General features: G+C 38.5%; 1 protein-coding gene across 1 annotated transcript; it reads left to right on the top strand.

The window, feature by feature from the left end:
- Nucleotides 1–902: 902 nt before the first annotated feature.
- tcte1 (t-complex-associated-testis-expressed 1) lies at nt 903–8,865 on the top strand. Its single transcript, XM_061051839.1, has 4 exons — nt 903–4,558; nt 4,651–5,213; nt 5,984–6,436; nt 7,714–8,865. The coding sequence occupies exons 1-4, from the start codon at nt 4,402–4,404 to the stop codon at nt 7,882–7,884; spliced, it is 1,344 nt and encodes a 447-aa protein (XP_060907822.1). The 5' UTR covers nt 903–4,401; the 3' UTR covers nt 7,885–8,865.
- Nucleotides 8,866–10,781: the final 1,916 nt, after the last annotated feature.

Here is a 10,781-nt window from a genome sequence, read left to right as displayed (position 1 = left end):
TCTTTCTGTATAGTTTTTCTTAATGCCTGTTACCTCCACTGCCGGATAGTTTCAGATGAGGACATGAACAGCGTAGCGCAGAGTCAGCCTTTGTTTACATTTCCACAACAGATATCTCTATTCCTGATGCATTTGAGTGTGTAAGACAGCAGGATGAGAGTTTTTTATGAGTGAAAAATCAAACACTATTAAAGTACAAGATCATTGTAGAAAGATGTACAGGTTCTACACAGGAGCTTTAATACTTTGTGTAATCCAAAATCCTGCTACAATGATGTTAGCCTGTTTGTTGGCATTATTTGAAGGAGTTCATCAAATCCCAGGTTTCACACATAATTTCATTAATGAGGGATATGTTAGCAAGGGGGGGGGGGGGGGGGGGGGACATCAGGCATTTGTTGCCGACCAGCCTCCCCTTCCAGAGAAATGATGTTAGTTATAAAATGAAACGTAGGGGTGAGAGTGGTGCAAATATATCTTTTACAAACAACAACATGAGCTTATCAGACATCAACATAAATAAACAACTTCTTTGTGCAAATTTACTTAAAAAAAAATAAAAATTTTCAGGCAGACGAGAGGTGGGTACCCGCTCCACACACTCACCTTTCCTTTTTGGATTTTTTCCCTTTAAACCCCCCTCTCCCCCCCCCTCTTTGGCACCCTAGTCAGCCACCTACCTCGCCTGTAGGAAGCGCCCACCCCTGCTCGTTAGCTGTGTTAATTAGCAGCTGTTGATATTCACAGGAACAGGTGTTTTTACTCTAAGATATAATTAGATATCCATATAGTGAGCTGGAGATATTAGAGGCATATTGCTCATGTACTTATTTTTTTCCTGATTATCTTAAGGGTGTTATACAATTTTAAAATTGTATTAAATTTTAAAATAAAATAAAATTGGTAGTGTTATCAGTGCTAACAATATATACATATATATATATATTCAAGTTTGACTACTCCAATGCTGTCAATATGAATGAAGTCCAAGATTCACCCCCAGTAATTGATGAGGCTATCAACCTTTTTATGCTACTGGGGTTTATTCACATGGAGTTAAAAGAGAATGTACGTATTATGTGAAAAAATACTCTACAATTTTGGCAATGGTCTTTTTTAAGATGATGTCTCTCTCAAGAAGCTCCTCTTGAATTTACCTTTGCATACATGCATCAGTCCTTAATAGCGTCAGACAGCTGAATCACACTGCCTAATGTCAAGACGATGATTTTCAGCCCAATCAGTGGATGTCTACAGTTCTTGTTTGTTGCAGATTCAGGGACTCCCCAAAATCCCCCATGATTCACCCCATGCGGACTCTACCCAGAGTGCAATGGGAAAGCAGCTCACAAGGCGAGTTTGCCTCCTGTGCCGATGTCAAGCCGGTCCATTAAAGCCAGAGTACGAGGGAAGCGTGTGTTTGTCAGGCCGTATTACGTGAGGACGACACTGATGGACTGCCCTCGGGGGCTACAGTTGGAGCCTCTCGTTGCTCCATCCAACCCTCCACCCCTCTCTTGGAGCAACCGTACCTCTCTCTTTCTTGCCTTCTCTCTCTCCGGCCTAACATAGAAAACACAAAGTTCTCGCCTCATAACATTTCTTAAAGTAGTTCAAGTATAGATTCACTGAATTTAAACCCACAGCTCTGGTGTGCTCTTAAAACGCGCTTCACCTTTGTTATGAAAACTTAATGACTGAACAAAAAAATCAATTAATTGTTTTTGTTTGTTTGTTTTTTTTATGTCACTGCAAATATTCCAAAAGTAGAATCAGATTTAGGTTTTTAAAAAGTGCTGACTTTATGCTTTTTTGGTCACATTATAGTTAACCAAATTGGTTGAAGTCATGAGCTGTGAGGCTGTCTAAATGAGCAACTTGATTACAATACTTTCACATTCTTCATCATTTTCTGATATTTATTTTTAATCTAAAATGTGTTTTACATAAATTAATATTCAATTATGTCATCAAGTCTTTGATCATATAATTTACGTTTATCCTCCTACATCCGCACAGATGAAACAGTTCTTGAGTGCCTTGAACTAAAGTAACAGGGGTATAAATCTCTGCCCTTGTGTGGTACACTATCTTTAAAAATGTAATATCTTTGTACACTAATCCAAAAAGCTGAATAGATACTACCTCCAGGAGTCAGAATAAAATATCATATCTTCCCTCTCTAAACAGCTCATACGTTTATAAAAAAAGATCAACTTGAGTATAGTTGTGCCCCTTGTTGAAGAAATGACTAAGACTTGACTCCATACAATAAGACCCAGTTGACTCAGATGGCTTACGTTGATGAAAGTTTATGCATCAGATGAATACTCGAGGAGACGTGATTCAACATCACACTTCTGTACTCGTGTCTTGCTCAATCACATGTGCCGAACTTCTCGAAAGGCATCGCATATATCCTAAAAGACATTACCATTATCAGGGTCGTGTCACATTGACCCACATAGACTAATCTGTGACGTCTATAACACTGGAGCAGACAATAAGTCTACCAAACATCCTTGCAGATATCAGGAAGAACAGTTGACACTCTCTAAGCTGTACTTGGTGTTCTAATAACAACTGAACTCTGTCAGGTCTGACTGACATTAGAGAACAGTGAATAAACCTAATTACGTCTGTACATTATAATCTAAATAACTACAGAAATTCCACCAGACCTCTCACTGTGTCACATTGAAAGTTGAAAAGTACTCAGAGCTGTGTGATGCCGTGATATCCCAGGAAAGATGGATTAAAAGAAAAAAACGACAGCAACCTCACTCCACTTATACAGTATATCTTTCTCTGCAGCTGATGATAAGACTCCCAAAATGTGGCTCAAATTCAAACACGGCAAAGACTTGACGTGAAAAATAAAGAACAAACGAGTGCTTCCATCTACAGTAAAGCAAATTGGATGTATAGGATGTAGAGGATGTAGAAAACATTGTTTTTAACTGTAACTACTTTTCTATTTAACAGCCATAATTATTTATCTTTCTTTTCTTATTTCTTCCCTCATCTACCTTAGCTGTGCACCTGCTTTGTGTTGTTGTTTGCAAGAAAGATGGATACACTCCAACGTACTCCAATCCAAAAAGCTCATGGTCCATATTCCTGGTCCATCTGTCGGCTCTTTAGATCCAATTTTTTCCCAGCATGATCAGGCCAAACCCTGCAGCAGATCCTAGCACACAGCCTCCTGCAACACTGGTGTCACAGACCTGGGACACTCATTCAATAACAGCCTATAATGTATTTATCTTATGTCCAGCTGTTTACAAAAGTCTTTACTTTGTGGCTTTCCCCAAGATACTCTTTGAATGCCTGCACTGAATCATAAATAGCGTAAAGTATTATTCTTTATTCTTGTTTTTTATAGTAACAGAATTGATGATTTGCAGAGTTCAAGTAAACAAAAAATAGATTTACATATTGGCTACTAAATCCGCCTTATCTCACTGCAAGTCACTTTAGATTGTGTGATGAATATAGGCCTAAACCTAATGATATGATAAACGATAGTAGACTATTACAGTCTGTAGTCCATTTTTTGTAGTTTAGGTCCATTTTCACGATATTGCTGTCATCATTTTTTTATGAAATATCATTTGAAATTCTACTTGCATTAATATATTTTTTGAATTAGGTTTTAGTTCCTATTTTCGAAAAAAACAAACAAATATTTCATCAACCACTGGTAAGCGTCCTCAGTCTTATGTTGCATTCACTGAAAGTTGGATATTCCAGCTATTGATACTGTCGACTCGCAATTTTGAAAATAAAACTCACGATATCTCAGCCCTGTATTTTAAAACGTTCCATAATGTGATGTCTTATCAATATAGCAGCAACTAATGCAAATCAATAAAACATTAGAAAGCAGCATAATGTTTATAGGCCTACTAGAAGTCCGCGCGATACCGTACGGTAACGTTTGGTTCTGAAATTTCCCAGGTTGAGGTAGAAACTGATCTACGGGCATTCTGTTACCAAGGAGACAGACGAGGTCGAGACCAGTACTCCTCAGGTAATCTATGAATTGAATTCAATCGTTAAATATGAATGGTTAACACTAGAATTAAGGGTATGTAACTATCTAAATTACAGAAAGAATATATGAAGGTATTAGTTTCCATTATTTTATCAAGAGACGATGTTTTTCGGACAATTCAAAAATGCAAGTTGTAAGCAAACACTAGCGCAGATAGTCTTTCTGCTTACTTTAGTTAGCAGCAGGTAGGCCTATCTGACGCTGTAGGCCCAATTTCAGGAATCACAGGTCATGAAAACAAACTAACGAACTAATGAAGAATGTATCAACAGTGAAATTAGTTACACTTTTCATTTATAAGTAATGAGTCTTTTCTTTAAGCAGAACACAAAACCCCTGCAGAAATGTCGAGGTATTCTTATCATCCAGGAGCTAACCTGAACCCAGCCGAGGACTACAGAAGGAGGAGAAGGATCATTGCTGAAGATCCAGACTGGTACCTGACTTTAGTGCCTTGTTTATCAAAACTGTGTCTGCAAAGCATCATTAAAAACTTTGAAGGTTTGCTAGTTCGTTTTTTTTTTCTGCCACCATTTTTGCATGATTAGTTATACTGTGAATTCAGCTTAATGCAAAATTTGAACCTGTTACAGTGAAGCAGATATTCGAAGAGCTTAAACCCAGCGAGAAAGAGTTTGTGCAAGGAGGACTGTCTACTTCCCTGCCCCTGGATGTGACCGCCAACTCGATCACAGATGGAGTTTACTGGAAGCGACGCTGTGAGGGGCGGTGGGACCTTTGTGATGTCTCTCATTATGGAAACAGCTGGAAGCGAATGTTTTTTGAGAGGCACATGGAGGACATTATTGAGCTGTTTATTCCAGAGGTAACAGAGACAAGTACAGTTCTGGAGTTGGTGCCAATTTGTCAGAAATATGTCAAGAGGCTTGACATTACCCAGCTCCTACCACCGATCAAGGAGCCACAGACAGAGGAAGAGGACTATGGCTTGGAGTTGTTAGGCAATAATGAAGGACCATCCATTGACCACTTTAACTTTAACATCCTGCTCAGTAAGCTGACAAACCTGGAAGAGCTCCATTTGGTTTATAGGGTCAAGCAATGTGGAATGAACTTTGAATGGCAGATGTTTGAGATGACTGACCGAGATTGTGAGTCCCTTGCAACAGCCCTTAAGTCCTGCATGACTCTAAAGGTGAATATGGATTACTTCCAGCTGTTTGTAACAATAATAGTAATGAACATGATTGTGTGGATAATTGTCTTTGTTGTGATTCAACCATTCTGGCTTTCTTGCCAGTTATGAAGCATCCCTTACAGATGTTTTACAGTCCCATATGTCATGAAACAAGGAAATTGTTGTTGACTTTACCCAAGCATAAAATTCATGCTCTATTTAGATCTCAGAGCAGACAGCAGAGCCTCTGGCTGCAGCCTGAATAAGTCACTATATGACACAACATTTTTGTCATATTAATTTATTACAGCATGAGAACTTTGAATGTATCTGCCAGACGCTGTGCATGATATGGGAACCATACGAGAGATTATTGGATTTGAAAGTAGGGCTGCAACAATATTTGTATTTTTTATTATATGTGAAAATGATTAAATATACCGAATTGGGTTTCCCAGTTAACAAATGCAACTTATTGAAACCAAAATATTTTTGATTTAGAATTATATTAATCTGACAAAAAGCAAATTTGAGATGCTAAAAACAGTCGAGGTTTGATGTGTTGGCGGCCTAGTGGTTGCATGGAGGCTTTGGGCAGGCAGCCCTGGTTCAAGTCTGAAGCTCCTTTACCGCATGTCATTCCCCACTCTCTCTCGTCCCAATTTTCTGACTCTATCCACTGTCCTATCTCTAAACAAAGGCATTTGTTTGCCCTTTGTGTTAAATAACTTTCAATGTGCTTCTCACCATATTCTCTATCGCACCTTTATGAAACACTGTTTCCACAGCTTCTCAGGCTCCATGAAAGTCACATTGATGATAAAAAGTGCCGGCTGCTGGTGAAACACCTTTTGGACCACCCGTCCCTGAGGGAGCTGGACTTTTCTTACAACCTGATCGGAGACAGAGGAACCAGAGCTGTCGCTAAACTACTCGCCAGGAGTAAACTGGAGACCCTGAACATGTGCTGCAATGAAATCAGAGAACACGGAGCCAAAGCTATAGCTCATGCCTTGTCCAACAACTCCACCCTTTTGTCTCTTAACCTGCGTCTGAACCGTTTGGGGGACGAGGGGGGTCAGGCGATTGGGAAGGCCTTGCTGAACAACAACAACACCCTTCTTCACCTGCACCTGGGAGGCAATACGGTGACGGCACCAACTGCCATCGCACTTGCCAAAGTGATTGCTCACAATAAAACCTTAAAGGGCATCAATCTCTCCTGCAACAACCTGGGTGTGGTAAGTAGTGCTAATCACAGTGCTGACTACCAGGGTGGGGATATATTTTCCGTTTTAAAGTTTTATCTGAGGGTGGTGCTAGAAAAAAATCCAGAAGTTGCTGTGCAAGAGCTGAGAACATTGGAGACTGAGAGTGACAAGTTTAAACGTTAAATCAATTGCAATTGGGCTATGTGTTCAATCTTACAGTATGACAGCAGCTGAAGGAAACCTTTTCATAAACACCCTGTCATGATGTGAAATCAGCTCTAAACCTTCTCACCTTTATTGACCAAACAATTCATGAGAAAAAGAAAGTCAGATTACCGGACAGTCAAAGAAGCCCTGTACATTCAAAAGATGTCCACATATTTCACTCTCACTCACTACACTACACTGATATTGCAATCCCAGGAGCTGTGTCCCTATCCATTAACAAAAGGACATTGACCTCTCCACAAAATCTGTAAAACCATTTATTACACAACACGAAACACATCGACCTGTAAATAACCAGAGATTGAAAATAAGACTTATTGGCTATTGCATCTTACAAAGAATGCAAACAGACAACCAAACTCTTTTTAAAAATGTATTGGCGTCATAGTGCAACAATCAAACAAGAAAAAAAGGTCCCCAAAAAGTCACTGAAATCCAACCTATGTAAATACTATAGGAATGAAGGCCCTGTCGGATGGAAACAACATGTTTTTGCTTTTCATAAAAATGTGACAGTTACTTCTCTTATCAAGTTAGTTCCGTTGATTCGCTGGATTTCCTTTCGCAGAACTACTACCACTCAAAGCTACTGCCTCTGTACACAGCGTACAGTGAATGTAGCAGACAGAAAAGCTTGAAAGTGCACAGGTTTTCAATTATTCATAGATATACAGTATGTGGAAAACATGCAATAATGGAAAGCTATTGTAAGTGAGTTTTGTTTCCCCCGTGAGAGCTGTATCCGATTTTTCCTCTCTCGTCGTTCAGTTTGTGTCTGACCGGAATAAACTGTGGAGGATCAAAAATCACCCACATAGCAGAAATGCAACATGCTGTACCGTCAATATCTGTGACCTCGGTGTACGCCTCACAAAAATATATAGACACAACAATGTAACACTATTGACACTCAGTGAGCAGTTTACAAAGTGTAGGCAGTTCCTGACAGTAAAGGTTGCAGAGCGCAGATTTTTCAAGGTTGTCATGACTTTCCTAGAACAGCATTCTGTGAAGTGTTCATCATGGATGTATGCATCATCAGTGCCTCTCTCTCTCTCTCCCTGTGTGGGTGTGTGTAGGCTGGAGGAAAAGCTCTGGAGGAGGCGATGTCTTACAACACCAGTATAACAGAGTGTGATATCCGTCAGACAGAGGTGGATGAGCAGAGTGTTTCCTTCATAAACCAGGTGGTTTGGAACAACAAGAGTTCAGAAAAAAAGAAACAAACTCAAGAGAATAAATCCAAATAGACCTAAACAGCTTTATTTTTGAATAAAAACCCATCTTAATCAAGTTTGATTGAGGATTCCCGTTCCTTGCCCTGCATTATCTTGTCTTAAAGTGCACATGCTTTGCTCTGCATTTCAAACTAAAGTAGATCAAATTTAAGATTTGATCTCAGAGCGGAAAAAATGAGAAAAAATGGTAGCCCTAAAAAGACAGAAAATGCATTGAAAACGTACCATTTGTCACCTTTCCATTGTAATTCTTATTTTGACTTTTGATGTCAATTTCGGATGTCCACAAAAAAAGTTAATGAGATCATTTCGCATAAGGAAGTCCTGTGTTTTTGCACTTTTCAAATGAAAATGTTAGAAAACTACAAAAGCAGATTGTGCAGTATCTCTCACCAGCATATTTATCACAAATTAAGACGTAGTCCTCCATACGTCCAGTTTCCATGATGTGAAGTATGAAATGATGACTTCTTGGATAGGGGAACACATGTCTTAAAGTAGTTATCCATCCACACATATTTTAGTGAGCATTTCAGTTTATTGAGGAGTCGCTTTCCATGTTTACACCAGACACAGATTTGGTTTAAAGTCCTTATGTTACATCAAGGCAACGTTGTGGTGGTGTTGGAATACATACAGACTTGCATTTTTTTAACCTCTTTCTACAGTCCAATGTTAAAGCAGTCATACCTTCACTGTGCAGTAACAAAACCTTTTGAGTGTAATAACTCATATTTTCAACATTTTAAAACCTGCAAATTCAGGAGTTGATTGCCAGAATCATTAAGAGGAGAAGGAGTTTTTTTTAAAGGGATGGTGAACTAGTACAAAAAAGTAGTGTACATTTGATCAAATATAGAGATTCTTTAATAATTAGCAATAATCCAGCAACTCTTTTCCTTAAAATGAAAATGGGAATGTGTTTAACCCCCATGCTAAATCAGTCAAATCATTTTGGCAAGAGTCTGATTTTAGTGAAATATCAAAAATGTATTTAAAAAAATGTAAAAATGGCTTTTAGGGAAACAAAAATAATTGAATCTAGTAAATAAAAAGCAGCACAAATAGGCTGTCTGCTGTGATTGTATTGCCGTTTCCGACTTAACAAACTCACCATTTAACATCTTCACATCAAAAAAAACGTCCCTGCATGAGTTACCTCTAAAGTATGCGTGACACATTCAGCTAAGCACAAGACTCACTGCGACAGTCATTCTAACCTCTCATCTCTATTTTATTTACAGTACAAAACCCTTTTCTGCCCTACAGTCTTTAAATCAACAAAATCCTTTGAATACAAAAAGACGAGCCCCAGAGCGTGAAAGAGTATGTAGTATAACATCCTAATCTACTTCCTACACATGAATAAAGGGTTCAGTGCTTTGCATGACAAAAGCCTTTACACTAACAGTCATCATTTGGATTTGATTAACACAAATTGGTTTCTTTTTTTTTGCCACTGCTGCTGCTACGTAAACATTGCACTGGTAAACACATTTTTTGATTTGTTACTACACATGAATATTTGTGAATATCACAGTGTAGCCATCTAAGAGGCCAGTTGGCTTATAATGAATGAATGAATGTGACGACTTCAGTGAAAATCTGAGCACAAAATTAACTTTTTTTCCCCACTAGATAGCCATTTAAGTAGATATTTGTTTCTTAATGGTTTAGAACTTGATGGACAAGGCATGAATCCCCTCTGACTAATGCATGCTGGGATATGATCCAGCCTCTATCAGATGAATCATAACATTTAAATCCCTGTGTTTCATTTCGTTTCATACATTTGGAAACAAAAAAAGCCCCCTTATGTTAAAAAAAAGGTTTCGTTGTTCACAACCTGTAAACCATTAAAGAAATATTTTGACGTTATTGGAAGTACACCTGTTTGTTTTCTTACTAAGAAATCAATTGTTCTTCTTGCCCAACATCCGCTGGTACCGTCCAGTAAATGTAGAGCTCATACACCCAGCAGCTGTTAGTTTGCTATGGTAAGTATGGAAAGTACACCTACCATCAAAGCTTTTATCTGAGCACTTATACGTGCAGAACATATTAGCTGTACGACCATACATCGTTTTTACTCTTCAGCTTTTGTTCCAAATAACCAAAGATGTTTTAATAAACGAGAGACAAAGCCAAGCTAGCCTGTTGCAGTTCACTGCTGTCAGTAGCTTCTTTATAACTGCACATACATCTGAGTGATTTAAAGCTCTTCAAACTCTTGAGAGGAACGCAAATAAGAGTTTTTTTCTCCCCAAGATGTTATCACAGGTAAACCATGTATTTAACCTTTATAGAGAGATCTCAGTTGGTTTGTTTGCTAAGTACAGATCTACAAATAGCACACAGAAATGGGTTGCATCCCTAAACAAGAACCTAAGAAGAGTTTATTCATCATCACATTATTATCATTAGCTTACTGCCAAGTGTTAAATATCTAGCCGTGCTTTGTTACCTGGAATGTGAATAATGGTGTCACGTCAGTTTGGTTCAACAGCCTTTGTTTTTCTTTTTAAAACAAGTTATGAACAGGTGAAGCCTTTGAGCAGTAAATCAAAACGTCTGCATGTCGGTTGTTACAATCCTTCCTGAATACCATCCTGAGTTCTGGGGGCTTGCATAGACGGACTAGATGTTGTAAAAACAGTTCAAATCAAATTTGAGGTTTCATGGAATCTGTGTTTTTCATCATGCTCGCTCCCTTTGACAGTTACCTGTGATTTCTCTGGTATTGCTGTGAAGACATTGTAACACCAAACTTAACACTACAAATGGAGTGTGACGAGTATGGCTTACCGGTCCCATTGTACTGAAAGTGTGAAAACAGACACAAATCTAACACATTAGAATGGTTTTATGGTGGGAAAAAAATATCTATGCCAGTTTAGCTTTCGTTAATG

The sequence above is a fragment of the Labrus mixtus genome, chromosome 12 (genome assembly GCF_963584025.1).
Source record: "Labrus mixtus chromosome 12, fLabMix1.1, whole genome shotgun sequence".
NCBI classification, from domain to species: Eukaryota; Metazoa; Chordata; class Actinopteri; order Labriformes; family Labridae; genus Labrus; species Labrus mixtus.
This window is presented reverse-complemented; position numbering and strand designations above follow the sequence as displayed.

Bases quoted from the DNA above. Each gene is read 5' to 3' on its own strand.
- tcte1 (XM_061051839.1), top strand. From the start codon at position 4,402: ATGTCGAGGTATTCTTATCATCCAGGAGCTAACCTGAACCCAGCCGAG. The intron at 5,214-5,983 runs GTGAATATGGAT...CTGTTTCCACAG, and splicing joins AGTCCTGCATGACTCTAAAG to CTTCTCAGGCTCCATGAAAG. The intron at 6,437-7,713 runs GTAAGTAGTGCT...GGGTGTGTGTAG, and splicing joins CCTGCAACAACCTGGGTGTG to GCTGGAGGAAAAGCTCTGGA.